The 21,137-nt window shown below is 62.2% G+C and overlaps 1 protein-coding gene and 1 long non-coding RNA gene across 2 annotated transcripts in view; both read left to right on the top strand.

Moving 5' to 3' along the window:
* LOC308524290 overlaps positions 1-21,137 on the top strand; it is a 721,936-nt gene that overhangs the window by 410,072 nt on the left and 290,727 nt on the right. The gene's annotated exons all lie outside the window — the stretch shown is intronic.
* Positions 9,896-19,802, top strand: NECTIN1 (nectin cell adhesion molecule 1; the record flags this gene model as incomplete). Its single annotated transcript, XM_081099267.1, has 5 exons — positions 9,896-10,240; positions 10,752-11,054; positions 11,435-11,552; positions 13,291-13,442; positions 19,255-19,802. The coding sequence occupies exons 1-5, from the start codon at positions 9,904-9,906 to the stop codon at positions 19,800-19,802; spliced, it is 1,458 nt and encodes a 485-aa protein (XP_080955393.1). The 5' UTR covers positions 9,896-9,903.

The following is a 21,137-nucleotide window of genomic DNA, read 5'->3' as shown; positions in this document are numbered from 1 at the left end:
CGACCTGGATCACCTTGGACACCACCCTGGGTGCCAAAGGGGACCTGGGGAGGCAGCCTGGTCACGTGGGAGCCCCCAGTACTGGGGAGACATGTGGGTGTGGGGATGGACAGGCAGTAGGAAGGGCCTCGGTGAGCGCCTGCGGGTTCTTGCTGGCAGCACAGTGGGTCCGGCCACACTGACTGCAAACCTTCCCGGAAGTGATCTGCCCTCCCTGCCCCGCCCTGGGGGTGGGCCTTCGTGAGGAAGCTGTCCTGGGAGGAAGGACCTTAACCTTCAGGTCACTGGTTTCCATTGGAGCAGTGGTTCTCAACCTTCTGGCCCTTTAAATACAGTTCCTCATGTTGTGACCCAGCCATAAAATTATTTTCGTTGCTACTTCATAACTGTAATGTTGCTACTGTTATGACTCGTCATGTAAATATCTGATATGCAGGATGGTCTTAGGCGACCCTGTGAAAGGTCATTCGACCGCCAAAGGGGCCACGACCCACAGGTTGAGAACCGCTGCACTAGAGGCTCCCATGGGTGAGCCACGGCCACTCCCCGATTAGTGGGTTTCTCACTAGGTATCCTTTTCGTCTCTGCCAGTGGGGGCGGGGGCGGGGGGGGGGGGCAGGCAGGTCCTTGGAAAGCTCTGGAGGGGCTGCCAGACCACGGGGTTTGGTTTTGGAGGGGCCCCTGTTGAGGAGCCCAGTGCCCCTCACGCACCCCCTCTTTTCCCCGGGCCAGGCCGCCGCTCCTGCCCACCCAGTGCGGGCGGAGTCTCGGGAAAGGAGTGAGGAACAGAAGAGAGGGGTCCATGCCAGGAATCCCCGAGCCCCTCCCCTGGGCCCTCTCCCTCCCACCACGCAGGCCCCGCCCGCCTGCTGGGCCAGAGGAGGGGTCTGGGTTTCATGGGGCAGGAGGGGACGCTGCTCACGGCAGGTGGGAAGCAGAGCCGCTCTGTGGGAACCCGGGCCCCAGCCTGGGATTAGCGCCGCGGCGGGCAGGGCCATGGGCAGGGCCCTGGGGAGCGGGTTTGTTGGCCACAACTGAGGAGCCTTTGTGTTTTGTTGCTGAGCTCGGGCTTTTGCGGGCCTTGCGTCTCAGGGCCAGCCCAGCGCCCGCCCTGTTGGCTCAGCACTTCTGAGAAGCCATGAAAGCAGTCCTACCTGAGCTCCAGAGGGGAAACTGAGGCACTGCACACGGGTCCCCGGGCCTGGGTCCCAGATCCTGAGCTCACGGGGTGGTTGGGAAGAAGGATGCCTGTGCCTCAGGTCAGGAAACTCTCATTCTCTGATGTCCCCAGGATGCAGGAACCCCTCTGCCCAGGGCCAGGCTCCATGGGCCTCTCCACCCTCCTCACCCCACCTCTCCGGCTCCTTTTTGCTCTGAACACCACAGCCCCTTGCAGGGCCCCCCTCCTGGGCTCTCAGAGTCCCTGCTCTGACCCCACTGACCCCCACTCACCAGGCTCCTGGCCCCCAGGCTCCGTGGCCGCAGCCACGTCTGAAGAAGTGACGGAGGCACTCAGGTTACCTTCTGGGGGAGGTGGCTGGGGCACCACCAGAATGAGGTCCTGGGGTGTTAGATTGAGAAGCGGGGTCTGTTTTTATGGCAGGAAGAGAGCCCACTGCTTCACGGAGGAGAGAGGATGATGGTGATGGTGGGGACACTGACGATGTGGTGATGATGGTGACGATGACAATGATGGTGGTGACTGAGATGGTGACAGTGGTGGTGATGATGACAGTGATGGTGATGGTGACAGTGATGGTGGTGATGACAGTGATGGTGATGATGACAGTGATGGTGATGATGATAGTGATGGTGGTGACTGAGGATGGTGATAGTGATGGTGATGGTGACAGTGATGGTGGTGATGACAGTGATGGTGATGGTGACAGTGATGGTGATGATGACAGTGATGGTGATGATGACAGTGATGGTGATGGTGACAGTGATGGTGGTGATGACAGTGATGGTGATGGTGACAATGATGGTGGTGGTGACAGTGATGGTGGTGGTGACAGTGATGGTGATGATGACAGTGATGGTGGTGACTGAGGATGGTGACAGTGATGGTGATGGTGACAGTGATGGTGGTGATGACAGTGATGGTGGTGACTGAGGATGATGACAGTGATGGTGATGATGATAGTGATGGTGGTGACTGAGGATGGTGGTGACTGAGGATGGTGACAGTGATGGTGGTGATGACAGTGATGGTGGTGGTGACAGTGATGATGGTGATGACAGTGATGGTGGTGGTGATGATGGTGGTGACTGAGGATGGTGACAGTGATGGTGGTGATGACAGTGATGGTGGTGATGACAGTGATGGTGGTGATGACAGTGATGGTGATGGTGACAGTGATGGTGGTGATGACAGTGATGGTGATGATGACAGTGATGGTGGTGACTGAGGATGGTGACAGTGATGGTGGTGATGACAGTGATGGTGGTGATGACAGTGATGGTGATGATGACAGTGATGGTGGTGATGACAGTGATGGTGGTGATGACAGTGATGGTGGTGACTGAGGATGGTGACAGTGATGGTGATGATGACAGTGATGGTGGTGGTGATGATGGTGGTGACTGAGGATGGTGACAGTGATGGTGGTGATGACAGTGATGGTGGTGATGACAGTGATGGTGGTGATGACAGTGATGGTGATGGTGACAGTGATGGTGGTGATGACAGTGATGGTGATGATGACAGTGATGGTGGTGACTGAGGATGGTGACAGTGATGGTGGTGATGACAGTGATGGTGACAGTGATGGTGGTGATGACAGTGATGGTGGTGACTGAGGATGGTGGTGACTGAGGATGGAGACAGTGATGGTGGTGGTGACAGTGATGGTGGTGATGACAGTGATGGTGATGATGATGGTGGTGACAGTGATGGTGGTGATGACGGTGATGGTGATGGTGACAGTGATGGTGATGATGACAGTGATGATGATGGTGGTGACAGTGATGGTGGTGATGACAGTGATGGTGGTGATGACAGTGATGGTGGTGATGATGGTGGTGACTGAGGATGATGACAGTGATGGTGATGATGATAGTGATGGTGGTGACTGAGCATGGTGACAGTGATGGTGGTGATGACAGTGATGGTGGTGATGACAGTGATGGTGATGATGATGGTGGTGACAGTGATGGTGGTGATGACGGTGATGGTGATGGTGACAGTGATGGTGATGATGACAGTGATGATGATGGTGGTGACAGTGATGGTGGTGATGACAGTGATGGTGGTGATGACAGTGATGGTGGTGGTGACAGTGATGGTGATGATGACAGTGATGATGATGGTGGTGACAGTGATGGTGGTGATGACAGTGATGGTGGTGATGATGGTGATGACTGAGGATGATGACAGTGATGGTGGTGATGATGATGGTGGTGATGATGATGGTGATGACAGTGATGGTGATGATGACAGTGATGGTGGTGATGACAGTGATGGTGGTGATGACAGTGATGGTGATGGTGACAGTGATGGTGATGATGACAGTGATGGTAGTGACAGTGATGGTGGTGGTGATGATGGTGGTGACTGAGGATGGTGACAGTGATGGTGATGGTGACAGTGATGGTGATGATGATGGTGGTGACAGTGATGGTGATGATGATGGTGGTGACAGTGATGGTGGTGATGACAGTGATGGTGGTGATGACAGTGATGGTGGTGATGATGATGGTGGTGACAGTGATGGTGATGATGACGATGATGGTGGTGACAGTGATGGTGATGATGACAGTGATGGTGGTGATGACAGTGATGGTGATGATGACAGTGATGGTGGTGATGACAGTGATGGTGGTGATGACAGTGATGGTGGTGGTGACAGTGATGGTGGTGATGATGGTGGTGATGACAGTGATGGTGGTGATGATGATGGTGGTGACAGTGATGGTGATGATGACAGTGATGGTGGTGATGACAGTGATGGTGGTGATGATGATGGTGGTGACAGTGATGGTGATGATGACAGTGATGGTGGTGATGACAGTGATGGTGATGATGACAGTGATGGTGGTGATGACAGTGATGGTGGTGATGACAGTGATGGTGGTGGTGACAGTGATGGTGGTGATGATGGTGGTGATGACAGTGATGGTGGTGATGATGATGGTGGTGACAGTGATGGTGATGATGACAGTGATGGTGGTGATGACAGTGATGGTGGTGATGACAGTGATGGTGGTGATGATGATGATGGTGACAGTGATGGTGGTGATGACAGTGATGATGATGATGACAGTGATGGTGATGATGGTGGTGGTGACAGTGATGGTGGTGATGACACTGATGATGATGATGACAGTGATGGTGATGATGATGGTGATGACAGTGATGGTGATGATGACAGTGATGGTGATGATGATGGTGATGACAGTGATGGTGATGATGACAGTGATGGTGGTGATGACAGTGATGGTGGTGATGACAGTGATGGTGGTGGTGACAGTGATGGTGGTGATGACAGTGATGGTGATGATGACAGTGATGGTGGTGACAGTGATGGTGGTGATGATGGTGGTGGTGACAGTGATGGTGGTGATGATGGTGGTGATGATGGTGGTGGTGACAGTGATGGTGGTGATGACGATGACAGCAGCTAACATTTACTCAGCATTTGATTTGTGCTTAGTGCTGCTTCTCTAAGTTTCACATGCGCCCCCTCATTTAACCCTTACAACGATTTTGTGGGGTATGTGCCATTATGATCCCTATGTTACAGATGTGCAACCTCAGTGCAAATTGGGGTACAAAGAGGAGAAGTCATTCGCCCCACGTTCCCCAGCTCGCACATGGCCGGGGGAGTGAAGCCCACAGTGCTGGCCTCCGCAGCCCCCCTACTGGCTGCCAGGAAGGGGCTGGACTGCCCTGGGGGAGGCAGAGGGTGGGCAGTGTAGATGAGACATAGCGTCTGTTTTCGGGGTGTCAGAGCCAGGGGGCTGGTGGAGAGGCCTGAACACCATGGAGAGGGCTGGGATGGGGGTGATGATCCTCGTCAGTGTTCGAGGGGCCTCCCTCCATCCCTCCACTATCCCGGCTGCCAGGGGGCTTTCTGCCCCAGGAGGCCCTGCCTGACTCCTGCCTTTCCCATCAGTCCTTTCTCTCCCTTCAGTAGTGAGCCTGTTCCCTCAGTGGCCGGCATTCTGGCCCTGCCTGTCAGCATCACCAGGAGTCTGCCCCCTCTCTGAAAGCCCCCACCTGCCCAGTGTCAACAGCAAGGGCGTTCTCCCTGACCACTCGGTCCGACCAGGACAGGCAGCCCGAGGACAGGCAGCCCCAGGACAGGCAGCCCCAGGCCAGACGCTTGGGTTCTGGGTTCCTAAGCATGGCGGGTGGGGGAGGGCTGCAAGGGGGGTGGTCTTCAGACCTTCCCAGTCTTCCCAGTTCCACTACTGAGCCCCACCCTAGTGACCCCATGCCCACCACGGGGCCACACCCCCGGCCCTGCCAGCAGTGCTGTGGGCATAGAGATCCACATCAGAATGAGTCGCCTGCTCCCTGGAGGTCTTCCCACCACTGTGCCTGGCCCACCCACCCCAGGCAAAGGAGCGCGGGCCAGGAGAACCCACTCTGTGCCCAGTGAACGGGCACCTGGGCGCTTTCCTCACTGCTCACCATGGTGGCTTCTGGGAGAGCGACCGGAGAGGAGCGGCCTCCCCTCACGCAGGACTGGGGCAGGGAAAGGCCACATCTGCCCGAGGAGGCATTGCTGGTGGAGGGACCGCGGTGCTCGCGCCCCTGCAGCGCCCTCCCACCCACGCCAGGCGCTGCCAGCCCTTGCCTGGCACTCAGCTCTAAGGGTCAGGTCACCGCTGAAGAGTCCATAATGACTGTCAGCCTCAGGGCCAGGCACCGGCCTGCTGCCCCCACACCCGCAGGGAGATGTGGGGAGAGGCAGTTGCCGCCTCCAGGGTGGCCTTGTCCCTCTGCAGGCCCCACCGTGCCCGACGCCAACCCCCAGATGGCTGCTGGGGGCACCCCTCTCTCCACCCTGCCTGCACCCGGGCCCAAGCGCTCCCAACCGGCTTTTCCTGTTCTGCTGTGTTGGTGAAAGCTCCCCAATTGTACCCGCATTATCTCAGCTGCTGGGCGAGCCTGGCAAGTGGGGGCTGGGGGCAGGGCAGGGAGCGCCCACCCCTGTTCTCCTGGGAGGGCCCAGGACTTCCCTGCTGGCCCCGCGCCATCGGCTAGGGTCCTGAGCTGTCCGGCCCGCTGACCACACGGGGCTGGGCTACAGTTCAGGGAATCGAACAGTTAGGGCCGCTCGGGGAGAAGAGAGTGGGGCTCAGCAGGGGCTCCTCCTGGTCAGGTCTCAGGCAGCTCAAGATGGAGCCCCTAGGACTCAGGCCTCCTCCCTCCTGTGGGCGCTCCTCTGTCAGATGCCCACCAGCCTGCAGGGCATCTGCCAGGGACATGTTGAAACCCCACAGACTGACTGAGGGACAGCTGGGGGTGGGGCTATAGATACCCCGGTGGGTCTTGTGGACGTGCGGGCAGGGAAGAAGGGGGACCTCAGGGGGGCTCTCGGAGCGTGGCAGGGGCCTGGTGTGGAGGGACCAGCGAACTTTAGTCACAAGCATTTCCTGAGTCCCTGTGTGCCCAGCACAGGGCACAGCCCGTGGCCTCGGGAGTGCAGGCCGGTGCCCTCGTAAGGGAACGAGGGGCCAGCCCACTTCCCTGACCCTGGCGTTGGGGCCTTCAGAGGACTGCCCTGCTCCCGGGTGCCCCCGTGCTGAGGCGGCACGGCCCACGCTCCTGCTGTGGAACCCCAGACCCCTCTGGAAGCCCCTAGGCCAGTGACAGCGAACCTGTGACACGCGTGTCAGAGGTAACAGGCGAACTCGTTTTTTTGGTTGATTTTTCTTTGTTAAATGGCATTTAAATACATAAAATAAATATCAAAAATATAAGCCTTTGTTTTACTATGGTTGCAAATATCAAAAACTTTCTATATGTGACACGGCACCAGAGTTAAGTTAAGGTTTTTCAAAATGCCGACACGCCGAGCTCAAAAGGTTTGCCATCACTGTCCTCGGCCGTGCTGTGTGCCTGGGGCCGTGCTGTGTGCCTGGGGCCGTGCTGTGTGCCTGGGGCCGTGCTGTGTGCCTGGGGCCGTGCTGTGTGCCTGGGTCTGTGCTGTGTGCCTGGGGCCGTGCTGTGTGCCTGGGTCTGTGCTGTGTGCCTGGGTCCATGCTGTGTGCCTGGGGCCGTGCTGTGTGCCTGGGGCCGTGCTGTGTGCCTGGGGCCGTGCTGTGTGCCTGGGGCCGTGCTGTGTGCCTGGGTCCGTGCTGTGTGCCTGGGTCTGTGCTGTGTGCCTGGGGCCGTGCTGTGTGCCTGGGTCTGTGCTGTGTGCCTGGGGCCGTGCTGTGTGCCTGGGCCGTGCTGTGTGCCTGGGGCCGTGCTGTGTGCCTGGGTCCGTGCTGTGTGCCTGGGTCTGTGCTGTGTGCCTGGGGCCGTGCTGTGTGCCTGGGTCTGTGCTGTGTGCCTGGGGCCGTGCTGTGTGCCTGGGTCTGTGCTGTGTGCCTGGGGCCGTGCTGTGTGCCTGGGCCGTGCTGTGTGCCTGGGGCCGTGCTGTGTGCCTGGGGCCGTGCTGTGTGCCTGGGGCCGTGCAGGGCCTGCCGCTGGTTGCTGATGGCGCTCAGTAGACCGGCCGCGGAGAAAGGATGCGGGGACGTGCTGTGCACAGAGGCCCCGGCGCAGAGAGCGGAGGCACGCCTAGAGGAGGTGGCTGCCCCGTCAGGGCTCAGCCAAGTTCGGGCTGAGGAAGCGCAAACAGAAGCCACTCTGATGGGATAGAACAGCGGGGGGGGGGGGGGGGGGGAGGCCATGGGGGTATTTATTCAGTCCCACCGATCGCTCCCTCCTTCCTGCGAATCCCCACCCCCTGCTTCCATGGTGACTTGTGAATAATTTGTTTATTGATTGGTCTCAGAGGCAGGAAGAGGGACAGAGGTTTGTTGTCCCACTTACTGACGCGTTCGCGGGTTGATTCTTGTATGTGCCCTGCCCAGGGGTGCCGCGTGCAGCCCCAGGGGGTCGGGGCGATGCTGCAGCCAGTGGCGCTCCCCGGCCGGCTGATCTGGGAATCCTCTGTAGAACGTGTTTCCCGGGCACCAGTGTGCCGTGGGGCCGGGCACTGGGCACAGGACACAGGTGTGAAAGACACAGACCTGCTCTGGGCAGGCCAGCCTGGCGGAGGCGTCACGGGGCAGAAAAGAGCTGTAATGGATGCGGCTGGGTTCCCAGCTGGAGGATGGGGGGGGGGGGGGGGCTTCCCAGAGGAGGTGGCCGAGTGGATTATCCAGGGGCAGGAGGGCGGGCCTTCTAGGAACTGCGTGAGTCGGAGGCAGGAAGTGTTGCATCTGCTCCTTGGGGCGGGGGCTGAATTGCTCATATGATTCAAGTGCTGATAGTGGCCTCAGCACCTAGTGGCAGAATGAACGGGAGAAGGGAGGGAAACTCGGAAACCAGCAAGTTCTGAAGGCCCCGCCTGCTTCTGCCTGCCCCGCTGGGTTGGGGTGGGGAGCGGGGGGTTGGGGGCGCAGCGAGCCAGTGCACCCGGCACAGGACGCAGCTCTGCGGAGGAGAGAGCAGGAGCCCCCGGGGTCCTGTGTCCCCCAGCGCTGCCTGCCTCCTCAGGTCCTCATCCATCAGACCATTTGGTTCTCCGGCAGCCCTGTGAGGTGGAGGCCATGGGTTATCTGCCCCATCTGCCAGAGGAGGGAACCCAGGCCCGGCAAGTGAAGCAGCCGGTGGCTCTCGGCTGGGCTGAGCGTATTCAACCCTCATTGGAAACGGAAAATGAGCTCTGGCCGGTGTGGCTCAGTGGATAGAGCATTGGCCTGCAGGCTGAGGGGTCCAGGGTTCTATTCCAGTCAAAGGCATGTATGTTGGTTGCAGGCTCCTCCCTGTCCCTGTGTCTCTACATCGATGTTTCTCTCTCTCTCTCTCCCCCTCCCTTCCACTCTCTCTAAAAATCAATGGAAAAATATCCTCGGCTGAGGATTAACCAAAAAACTGAAAAGTGAGGGTGTGGACAGGTACTTGCTGCCGTGGGGTAATATTGACAACAGCTCCAGCTATGGTGCTATGCTGGAAGGCAGCATAGGGAGCAACATGCAAAGCATGGTCTTGATTTTGTGAAAAAAAGTAAATAGATGGGGGGACAGCTATAGAGAGGAAAGTGCAAGGGTGTTCCCACAAGATTACCAGGCATTTCTCAGTGGGGGGGTCATGGGTTCTCACTTTCTTCTCAGTATTTTTCTTTTTTTCCTTTCTATATTTTTATTGATGTCAGAGAGGAAGGGAGAGGGGGAGAGAGATAGAAACATCAATGATGAGAGAGAACCATGGATTGGCTGCCTCCTGCACACCCCATTCTGGGGGAATCGAGCCCACAACCCAGGTGCATGCCCTTGACCAGAATGGAACCTGGGACCCTTCAGTCCGCAGGTCAACGCTCTATCCACTGAGCCACACCAGCCAGGCTCATCTCAGTACTTTTCAGTGTCACCCAGTGTTTCTATAACGAGCACGTATTCTGTGTGTAATCAGAATGAGGAGAATATGCCCAGCTGGCGTGGCTCAGCGGTTGAGCATCGACCTATGAACCATGATTTGATTCCAGTCAGGGCACATGCCCATGAGGACTTGATCCCCAGTGTGGGGTGTGCAGGAGGCAGCCAATCAATGACTTTCTCTCATCATTGATGTTTCTCTCTCTCTCCCTCTCCTCCCTGAAACCAATATATTTTTTAAAAAGAATAAGGGGAGTGTGACTGCTGGGAAAGGGAAGACGATCGCAGGGAGTGGGGTGGAGGGCGTGCCTGCCCTGACCTCGCCCTCGCCCTCGCCCTCGCCCTCGCCCAGGTGCCCACGCCCAGATGGTGCAGGTGAACGACTCCATGTACGGGTTCGTCGGCACCGACGTGGTGCTGCACTGCAACTTCGCCAACCCGCTGCCCAGCGTGAAGATCACCCAGGTCACCTGGCAGAAGGCGACCAACGGCTCCAAGCAGAACGTGGCCATCTACAACCCGGCCATGGGCGTCTCGGTGCTGGCCCCCTACCGCGACCGCGTGCAGTTCCTGCGGCCCTCCTTCACCGACGGCACCATCCGCCTCTCCCGCCTCGAGCTGGACGACGAGGGCGTCTACATCTGCGAGTTTGCCACCTTCCCTGCGGGCAACCGAGAGAGCCAGCTCAACCTGACCGTGATGGGTGAGCTGCCCCCTCCCTCCCCGCGGGCGAGGGCCTGCGCTGGGTGTGGCCTCCGTGTGTTTCAGGGGCCCAGACGCTCTCTTCTGTTGGCGAGCTCCCAGGGCTCCAGGCCTGGTACCTCCAGTCCCTCTGGCCTGGCTGCCCACAGTTCCTAGGGGTTGGGGGCAGGTCCTCGGCTCTGGACGGAGCTGAGGGCCAGTATTCAGGCTGCAGCCCCACTGTGGGGCCACTGGTGGGTGGCAGGAGGCGTGCAGAGCCTCAGACGCCACGGGACAGAGGGCTGCAGGAGCCATGGCCTGGATCGTGGCCCGCCTCCCAGAGGCCTGGGCCTGCCCGAGGCGGTGCAGATGGCGGAGCAGAGGTCGGCCGTGCAGAGTCCCGGGAGGGGTGCCGGGAGCACAGCGATAGGGACAGCTACGGAGACCTGAGCGAGGCCTGGCAGGGGCACCCCACCCGGGCCCCTCTGACCGGGCATGAGAGCCAGGCCCATGGCTCCCTCCACTTCCCGCAGCCAAACCCACCAACTGGATCGAGAGCAGCCAGGCAGCGCTCCGTGCGGAGAAGGGCCGGGACGAGAAGGTCCTGGTGGCCACCTGCACCTCGGCCAACGGGAAGCCGCCTGGCGTGCTGTCCTGGGAAACGCGGCTGAAGGGGGAGGCTGAGTACCAGGAGGTCCGGAACCCCAACGGCACGGTCACCGTTGTCAGCCGCTACCGCCTGGTGCCCGGCCGGGAGGCCCACCTGCAGCCCCTGGCCTGCGTCGTCAACTACCACCTGGACCGCTTCCGGGAGAGCATCACCGTCCACGTGCAGTGTGAGCGGGGCAGGTGCGGCGGGCGGGCCTCCGGAGGGCACCGTCCCTTCCCGCCCCCCCTCCCCGGGCCTCCCTTCTCCTGACACCCTCCCAGCCCCCTTTCTCCCCTCCCACCTCTCCCCTTCCTTCTGCCCTCTCCCCTCGCCTCTTCCTCCTCCTGGTCTCTTTCTGGGCTGATTCGTCCCCCTCCCCTCTTCCCCATCGCCTCCCTTTGCTCACCCTTCCTCTCCTCCTCCTTGTTCCCCTTGTTCTTCTGTGGTCTTCCCACCCCTCACGCTTCCCCTCAGCTGGTTCCGTGCCACTGTCAGTGCCACCCCTTCCCTGTCTGGGGCCCCCTGGCCTCACGTCCTGCTCCTCTGACCTCGTTCTCTTGGCCACAGACGAGCCTGAGGTGACCATCGAAGGGTTTGATGGGAACTGGTACCTGCAGCGGATGGATGTGAAGCTCACCTGCAAAGCCGACGCTAACCCCCCGGCCACCGAGTACCACTGGACCACGTGAGTGCGAGGGCCGGCCCCTTGGGTGCCTGCTGGTCACAGAGGGCCCCACCCAACCTCAGGAGCGTGAGCCAGGGAGGAAATTCAGGTCTAGGCTAGGGTTCTTGGTGAGAGGGGAATGGACCGTGAGAGGCCTGAGTGAGTGACAGCGTCGGTCAGCGGGACAGACCGGTCGGCCAGAGGCTCACCTTGTGACCTGCCCTCTTCTGCTCCTAATAATGCTGCCTTTCCCGCGGGTGATTCAGTCTGAGTCGCTGCCACCCCAGCCCCCAGCATTTATTTCTGTCCAGGTGTCCCCAGGAAAGCTGGCTTTCTGGAGCCTTCCAGACCTTTCTCTATTCCTGTTCCTCCTCCAACACCCCCATGTTCTCAGGGAGGAGGCCGCCGTCAGCCCAGAGCACCTGTGTGCAGGGGGCTCCTCCCACCTCCCGTTGTCCCCCTCCTGGCCTCACGGGCCTCAGGCCTGGCCCTCAGGGCTCTGTCCCCTCCAGTGGCCCAGTGCCGCCGCCAGCTCTCCTGGAGAAGGGCTGTGGGTAGGGAGGCCGTGGAGGAGCCGACACGGTGGGCAGAGACGGCTGTCTAGATTACATCTACATCTTTTTCTTTTTTTAAACACATTTATTATTTTTAAAAAATATTTTTATTGATTTCAAAGAGGAAGGGAGAGGGAAAGAGAGAAGCATCAGTGATGAGAGGGAATCATGGATCGGCTGCCTCCTGCAGGCCCCCGACTGGGGATCCAGCCCTCAACCTGGGCCTGTGCTCCGACCAGGAATCAAACCGGACCCTTCAGTCCGCAGGCTGACGCTCTACCCACTGAGCAACACCAGCCAGGGCTCCACATTCTTTTGCAGGAGGGAGAGGGCACTGGGCACCTGCCATCGCCCTCGACCTCCTGGAACCGGAAGTGCTTCTGAAGGTGTGAGTGCGTGGGGCCTGCTCGCCACTGCCATCCGTGGCCCGCAGCCGGGGAGCCCACGGAGTAATCGCTCTGCGGCCTTGGCGATCAAGAGGAAGGAAGTTCCCTATGTTCCGGAAACTTCCAGGCCTGTGACATGACCAGCAAGAACACAAGAGAGGGACATGGAACAATTCCTAAGCCTGGGCCACATCTCCTTACCCAAGCGGCTTGTTAAAATGCAGATAGCCAGCCCGGCCGGCGGGGCTCAGGGGTTGAGGGTCGACTTATGAACCAGGAGGTCATGGTTCAATTCCTGATCAGGGCACATGCCCAGGTTGCAGGTTCCATCCCAGTGTGGGGTGTGCAGGAGGCAGCCAATCAATGATTCTCATCATTGATGTTTCTCTCTCTCCCTCTCCCTTTCTCAAATCAATAAAAAAAATTTTAAAAAAAATACAGCTCCCCAGGCCATGGCCCCAGTGGTCCTGCTTCAGTGGAGCTGGGGCGAGAGCCCAGACATCTGTGTGGTTATCCAGGTCAACAACCAGGAGCCACGAGTGTTAGAAAGAGCGCCGGGCAGGCGTCCAGAGAGCTGGCCGAAGCTCCAGGCCTGCCCCTTACCGGCTTTCCTTGGCCGTGACCCTCAGGGCCCTGCACCTGTCCAGCGGGGCCCCCATCCCCGGGAGCCTCCGGGCAGTGACAGTCAGGAGTGAACGGCCGAGGCCCAGAGCGCTGCCCCGTGCAGGCGGTGGTGCTGGTTCCCCTCTGACTCCTCGCTGCTGGGCTGGCGCCAGGTGGTGGCAGGAGGGTCCTGACAGCCGTGTCCCCACCCCGCAGGCTGAACGGCTCTCTGCCCAGGGGCGTGGAGGCCCAGAACACAACCCTCTTCTTCAGGGGACCTATCAACTACAGCCTGACGGGGACCTACGTCTGCGAGGCCACCAACCCCATCGGCACCCGCTCGGGCCAGGTGGAGGTCAACATCACAGGTGGGCAGCCGCGCCCTCCCGCCCCCGCCCCCACTGCTCCCCCACTGCGCATCCCGCCTTCCGGTGGCTTTGTCACAGGACGCTGTGCCTCCTTTTCCTGCGCCTCCCGTTCTCCGGGGAACCCTGGCCTTTCTCTTGCCTCGTTCATGGCTGTGAGAGACAGTCGGGAGGCCGAGCAGGAGGCGGTAAGTGCTGTTCACAGCAGAGCTGCTTGTGGGAGAGGTGTGAGCGTCCACCCTGGGCTCTGCCAGCAGCAGCCACTGTGGAGGCCAGCTTGAGGGAGGGGGGTTGCGATGGAGCTAATTTCCAAGCTCCGCCTCTGGGGTTCAGGGAGCTCCCATGTGCTGGAGGAGGAGGCCGGCCTGGAGGAGGAGGCCTGCCTGGAGGAGGAGGCCTGCCTGAAGGAGGGGGCCTGCCTGGAGGAGGAGGCCTGCCTGAAGGAGGGGGCCGGCCTGGAGGAGGAGGAAGAGGAGGCCGGCCTGGAGGAGGAGGAAGAGGAGGCCGGCCTGGAGGAGGGGGCCTGCCTGGAGGAGGGGGCCGGCCTGGAGGAGGAGGAAGAGGAGGCCGGCCTGGAGGAGGGGGCCTGCCTGGAGGAGGGGGCCGGCCTGGAGGAGGAGGCCTGCCTGGAGGAGGGGGCCTGCCTGGAGGAGGGGGCCTGCCTGAAGGAGGAGGCCGGCCTGGAGGAGGAGGAGGCCGGCCTGGAGGAGGGGGCCGGCCTGGAGGAGGAGGAAGAGGAGGCCGGCCTGAAGGAGGGGGCCGGCCTGGAGGAGGAGGAAGAGGAGGCCGGCCTGGAGGAGGGGGCCTGCCTGGAGGAGGGGGCCTGCCTGAAGGAGGGGGCCGGCCTGGAGGAGGAGGAGGCCGGCCTCTGCAGGGATACTGGAGGGAGAGCAAGGAGGTCGCCCAGAGCCAGGGTGGTGTGTGGGCCCTGCCGCTGAACTGATGTCCTCCCTGCATTTCTCTCTCTGTCACTGCAGATGAGGAGGGTCAGCCACCAGACCTTTGGGGGCAAAGGGAGGATGTGGGCTGGGAGGCTCGGAGACTCACAGGGCTGGGAAGGAGCAAGGCCTTCCGTGTCAGGCGGGCGGGACCTGGACGCGCCCTCGTCTGTAAAATGGGGAAAATACGGGGTGCCGTGAAGGGTCAGGGTTATACCGAATGTGGGCCAAGGACAGCGCAGACCTCCTCCCTGTGAATGGCCCGCCCTCCGTGGTCGTCTCAGCCTCCGTCGTCACTACGGCGGGAAAGACGGGAACAGGCCAGCAGAGGGGTACGCCTCCCAGCTTCCCAGGCGGAGGAGGCCGTCCAGGATGCGAGCGTGGCAGAGAGTGGCATCGCGGGTGTGTCTCCGGGACCGGGGTGCGTGGGCGGAGGTTATGGGGCCCAGGGCGGGGCAGGGCAAACCTGAGGACCATGAGTTCTGAGCCCATGAGGAGGGAGGCCTTGTTGGCATTTTGGGGCCCAGCTGCAGGAAGAGCAGCTGTGGCTGCACTAAGGCCGCCTCGACCTAGGCCAGGCTGTCTGTCGCCTCTCGGGGTGCAGCGGGGGCACTTGCTCTTTTCTCCAATTCCCTGCCATTGGCCTCCAGGCTCTTCGGGAGGGACCTGTTAGACTGGAGAGAGCCGAGGCCGCCCCACAGGCTGGCACTGGGGGCAGCAAGAGTGAGGGGTCGTCATGAGGGAGCCTGACCACCCAGGGAGAGGCGGCGTATGGGGGTACAGACTCGGCCTGAGTGTGTTCACACACTTGCCCTTCTGGCTGTGGCCTTGAACTAGTCCTTCGCTCGGGGCCTCAGCTTCCTGGGCTTTCTTTGGAGACCTCGGGCTTCTGATGGTCACGCCAACCTTCCCTGGGCCCCATAACCTCCGCCGACGCACCCCTGTCCTCGAGACACACCAACCGGTGCCTGTCACACCCCCTGTCCTCCCCACGCCCGGCTGGCCTGGAGGGACCGTGTGAGGGAGACGAGCAGTGGAAGCTCTCGTTTTCGTTCTCCCATCGGTTCGGGGAGCAGCTGAGCCCTGGTGCCTGTGCAGAGGGATGGAGAGCAGTGGGGCCAGGATGGACAGAAGGTGGGCCGCAGGGCACACGTGTCCCTGGCCACTGCACCCCCCCCCCCACACACACATGCTTTGGCACAGGATCCTCTGGGTCCCGGGTCCCAGAAGAGGTGGTATTTGAGTTGTTCCTACAGGGATGAGTGCGTGGGCAGAGGTGGGGGTCCCCTGGGGGAGTGTGTGGGAGGAAACGGAAGGAGGGGCTTTCTCTGTCCGAGGGGAGCCTGCGGGTTCCCGGAGAGGCAGTGGCAGGGCTGGTTCCAACCGAGCCTCTGGGAGGCGCCGTGGATGCCGCGGGGAGCAGTGAGGGCTGCGTGCGGGTCTTCCTAGGGGACCCAGGGCCTGCACGGGGGCCATGGGGTGAGAGCAGAGGAAACGACCTCCCTGGGGTTCCCGGGGCCTGAGCCCCGCTGAGGGCAGGTCACAAAACAAACTGGTGAGCCCCTCCCTTCTCCCCGTGGGGTGGCGCTCAGGAGGTGTCCCTGATCAAACTGAAGAGGCTGAATGAGGCCCCCGGGCTGGGGGCTCAGGCCACTTGCAGAGCAGGCCAGCGAGGCCGTGGGTGGAGGGGTCAGCCCCTCCCTTCTCCCTGTGGGGTGGCGCTCAGGAGGTGTCCCTGATCAAACTGAAGAGGCTGAATTGGGCCCCCGGGCTGGGGGCTCAGGCCACTTGCAGAGCAGGCCAGCGAGGCCGTGGGTGGAGGGGTCAGCCCCTCCCATGAAGGTGACGGGGCGTGCCCCATGGGCACGGTGCTCTTCGGACCCCGGGCTGGTGCAGCGGTCCTGCGTGGGGTGCCCCTGGCCAGGAGATGTGCCAGCAGCAGGTGAGCGGCTGCGTGCTGAGGGTGCCAACAGCCCGCCGGGCTGGGGCGGGGGTCTGGGAAGGCAGCTGTGCCTGCACCTCGGAGGACCCGGCGCCCCTCGGGCTCCACAAGGCCCCTTTGCGGGTCTGACAGATGCTCAGCTGCTGCAGCTGCAGAGGAGGGAAGAGCCCCCCTGAGTCTGACCCCCGGCCTTCCCACCGTCTCTGGCTCGCCGCACTGCATGCTGGGAGGTGTAGTTCTCCCAGCGTCCAGCCTAGTCTGGTGCCCGAGCACTTCCTGCCTGTCTGAGCTCGTTTAGGAAGCGAGTCCAAACATCCCTGTTGGCCACAGGCCTCCCCCAGATCCCAGATCCAGACGGCCAGCCCCGCCCTCCGCTCTGCTCACCCACCGAAGCCCCGCAGCGCCATCAGGGCCCAGGGCCCCGGGCCCCCCGCGCCCCGGGGGAGTGCAGCCAGTCAGGAACGGGGCGCTGCCCTTTGTAAGAGGATCTGAGGGCTGCAGCTGGATCCCGCCAGCAAGCACGGCAACCCCGCCGAGCCCTCCCTCCCTCCCCGCTCGGCGATGGGGGCTGTGGGTGCTGCTGGCACGGACAGCTGGAGGGACAGAGTGTGCGGGCGGGCTCTCCAAGGCAGGCAGCCCGCACAGCTGCGTCCGTCCCTGTAGCGACTGCTCTCGGCTCCCCACGAAGCATCTTCCCCCCAAGTCTGTGGGGCTAGAGTCGTCTTAAGCCATTCTTCTTCCTCTGCACAGGCCTGGACCTAACACAGCCAACACAACCAGGGTTCCCCTGGTCCAGAAAGCTCCCCAAGGCCCTGGCCAGTGTGGCTCAGTGGATAGAGCATCAGCCTGCAGATGGAAGGGTCCCGGGTTCGATTCCAGTCAAGGGCATGTACCTTGGTTGCAGGCTCCTCCCCAGCCCCAGGTCAGGGTGCCTGTGGGAGGCAACCAATCGATGTGTCTCACAATGGTGTGTCTCTCCCTTTCTCCCACTCTCTAAAACTCGTCTCCAAGAGTGCGAGTCCTGCCCCTGTGGACACAAGCAAAGTAGGTGCTCAGCACACGCTTGCTGACCAGGTTGCCGGGCGGATGGACAGACGGAAGGATGAGTGGATGGGTGACGGGTGGAGCAGGTGAAGAGAGGAGAGAGCATCCGGCCTGGGTGGGAACTGGAGCGGCCACAGGAGGGGAAGGTCACAGGAGGGGAAGGTCACAGGGGGAAAGGTCACAGGCAGGGGGAGGTCACAGGCAGGGGAAGGTCACAGGCAGGGGGAGGTCACGGGCAGGGGGAGGTCACGGGCAGGGGGAGGTCACGGACAGGGGGAGGTCACGGGCAGGGGGAGGTCACAGGCAGTGCAAGTTCCGGAAGAGGCCGCTGCCTCTCGATGCCCCTCGGGGGGAGCATGTGTGAGTCCAGAAGAACCTTGAGGCTCCAGAGATGCTGCCCTGGACGTGGGCAGTGAGGACAGATATTCAGTAAATAATCATTGGGCAGCCCGGCCGGCATGGCTCAGGGGTTGAACGTTGACCTCTGAAGCAGGAGGTCAGGGTTCATTCCCGGTCAGGGCACAGGCCTGGGTTGCAGGCTCCATCCCTAGCGTGGGGCAAGCAGGAGGCAGCTGGTCCATGATTCCCTCTCATCATGGATGTTTCTCTCTCTCTCTCTCCCTCTCCCTCCCTTCCTCTCTGAAATCAATTTTTTAAAAAAACAAACTATATTTAAAAATGAAAACCGCTGGGCGGCCATGTGGGCACCTGCACGAGGACACCATGGGGACGGGAGCTCTGCCGACTCCGCCCGTGGCCACCCCCACCCCCTCCTCCGTGGGTGGCCCTTCCAGCCTGAGCCCTGGGAAGGACTTTTCCATCCTGGAGTCTCTGCCCTGTCCCCCTGCTGCCCACAGCGCCGCACACCGCAGCGGGGCCGCCCGCCTCAGAGGGGCGGCAGGTTCCCGCGCAGCGAGGGCGGCTGGATCAGAGCGTGAGCTGGCAGAGACCTACCCGAAGGCCAGGACGTGGGCCCAAACCCACCCTCCACCTGCAGAAAGGAGGGATGCCCAAGGCCCCAGCCTCCAGGTGTGCCTGGACCCGCGCTGCTCCTCCGGCCCGGCTGGCCGTGGTCTCCGGTGCCACCCTGTGGTGGTGCTGGGAACTGCCCCTCGGCCTCTGGCCTGGCCCCACTGGCCAGGAAAGCCACCTGCCCCGCCTCTTCCTTTCTCCTCTCCACCTTTCCTGCCTCTCACTTCCACTCTGTCCTCAGTGTGACCGTGTCATACGCACACAGCATGGCACACGGCTCGCCATGGCACAGGGTGTGTGCCCAGGTGCCCTCTGTCCCCTGTAGTACCAAGTCCCATGCTCGCACGCCCGTTCCTACACATCCTGGCTACCCCCCCCCCCCCCCCCCCCGTGCCTGCAGGGCCAGACCACAGCCCAGAGCCACAGCCCTCGTTTCCGGCACTTTCTGGGCATCTGTGGGCCAGCCCCCAGAGCCAGTCCTCCTCCTCATGCTCCAGGGGCAGGTGAAGTCAGGGGGCTGGCGACCGCAGGTGTGGGCAGAGGCAGTGGTGACATTGGCAAGGGCTGGACATGCAGGAGCCCTGGCTGCGTCATGGCCGCTGGCTGTGGGCAGGTCACTGAGCCTCTGGGCTCTCCCTGTGCTCACGGGCAGTGACAGCAGCCTGCTCCATGGGGAGACGTGGCCGTGGTGCATCGGTGGCCACGGGGTCAGGGTGGGCCGGCACCACAGCCAAGGAGGTGGGCACAGAGGCTCTGGGGCCACGCAGCTGCCTCTGCCTCCCTTCGCCCTGCAGCCTGGGGTGGGGGGGCGGGGCGCTGGAGTTGTCTGTCCCTGGGCCTTGGGCCCACTCCCTGGCCGGCCTCCCCCTTCCCTGCCAACGAGCGGACACTGACCACCCCCCGTCTCTTCCTCCCCCAGAATTCCCCTACACCCCGTCGCCTTCGGAGCACGGGCGGCGGGCCGGGCCGGTGCCCACGGCCATCATCGGGGGCGTGGCGGGGAGCGTGCTGCTGCTGCTGCTGGTGGTCGGGGGCACCGTGCTGGCCCTGCGCCGGCGCCGCCACACCTTCAAGGGCGACTACAGCACCAAGAAGCACGTGTACGGCAACGGCTACAGCAAGGCGGGCGTCCCCCAGCACCACCCGCCGCTGGGCCAGAGCCTGCAGTACCCCGACGACTCGGACGACGAGAAGAAGGCCGGCCCGCTGGGGGGCAGCAGCTACGAAGAGGAGGAGGAGGAGGAGGGCGGCGGGGGGCGCGAGTGCAAGGTGGGGGGCACGCACCCCAAGTACGACGAGGACGCCAAGCGGCCCTACTTCACCGTGGACGAGGCCCAGGCCTGTCAGGACGGCTACGGGGACCGGACCCTGGGCTACCAGTACGACCCCGAGCAGCTGGACTTGGCCGACAACATGGTTTCTCAGAACGATGGGTCTTTCATTTCCAAGAAGGAGTGGTACGTGTAGTCCCCCCCAGAGCTCGGTCTGCGCGCCCTCCGCCCGCACGCCCCCGCCCCCTCCCCAGCGACCCTCCCGGACTCCCAGGGACGGCCCACACGCCCTCCGGAGAGCCGGGGCCTGGGCAGAGCCCTGGATCTGATCCCCGGTCCACCCTCCCCGCGTGTCCTCTCTGTGGCTTGGATGTTGCTGCGCCTCCTCTGCCTGGCGGTGCCCTGCGCTGGTCTCATCTCGTGCACCTGGGCACCCAGCCCTCCAGGGCCCGGGAGCCCCCTCCCCACCCAACACTGGAATGTCTGTTCTCCCCTGGGGAGCAGGCGGAGGGCCTCCCTGAGGAGGAGCCTCCCCACATGCTGCTCCCCGTTCCCACCGAGAGGGCGCCCGGCCCGTGCGAGTGGACGCGGCCGGCGTTGGAGCCGGTCCAGGCCCGAGAGGCAGGGGCGCGCCCAGGGCGCCGTGAGGCTGTTACAGAGACCGGAGGCCCCTGTGCCGTGGGCAGCGTGCTCTCCTGGGGAGGCTGGTGGCGTATTCCCTCCTCGTCCTGCAGAGGGATGTCCTACACGACCCTCCTTGCCACCTCAGTCTGTCCCCACAGAGGGGGCCACACCCCCACTCACCTCTGCCGACACAGACACACGCCACCCGCGTCTGCTTCGCACCCCTGGGGTCACAGGCCTCCTCCCCTTCCCACCCGTGCTTCCCCAGGACCTCGGGCTGGCCCTAAACCGCTCCTTACAGCACCGAGCCTCTCGGATCTCCTTACCTAGCAACGAGTTCTAGCAACGCACTTCCTTGGGGTCAGGGTTGGGGTCCCTGAGTGAGCAGTGAGCGGCACCCATGTGGAGGGGGCACGGCCTGGGGGGAGGGAGCCATGCGGGAGGGGCTCAGACTCCGGAGGGTGTGGGTCGCGCCTCACCCACTGAGGCCAGAAAGTGCGAGGGGACGCGGGAGCCGGGGATACTGAGTCCGAAGCTCCTGCTCCCCACACCACTTCCTGCTCAGCTGTCCCTGGGCGTCTGGGAGAAGCTGTCCCTTTGAGCTGCATGTTCCGCGTGCATAGGCCCGAGTTCCTGTCAGTCACCCACCCCAGTCTCCACAGAGGAGCAAGGCCCGCCCCGCCCCTTGGTCCCTCCTCAAAGTGCCTCAGGTCCTCCCTCTGCCCCTCACAGCCCCGGCTCTGGATGGGGAGACGCTGGGGTGGGGAGGCAGGGTCACACCTGCCCACTGGGGTTCTGGTGAACTTGGCCCAGCTGTCAGGAGCCCTATGGGATGGCAAGTGCTGGGAGGAGGGGCAGATGGCTCTGTGCCCCCCAGGCACCAGCTTGCCCTTCCTTAGGCTTCCCA

The sequence above is a fragment of the Myotis nattereri genome (genome assembly GCF_964212035.1).
Source record: "Myotis nattereri genome assembly, chromosome: 9".
In the NCBI taxonomy this organism is placed as follows: Eukaryota; Metazoa; Chordata; class Mammalia; order Chiroptera; family Vespertilionidae; genus Myotis; species Myotis nattereri.
The sequence above is the reverse complement of the archived record's forward strand: the minus strand, read 5'-3'. Positions and strand labels throughout refer to the sequence as shown.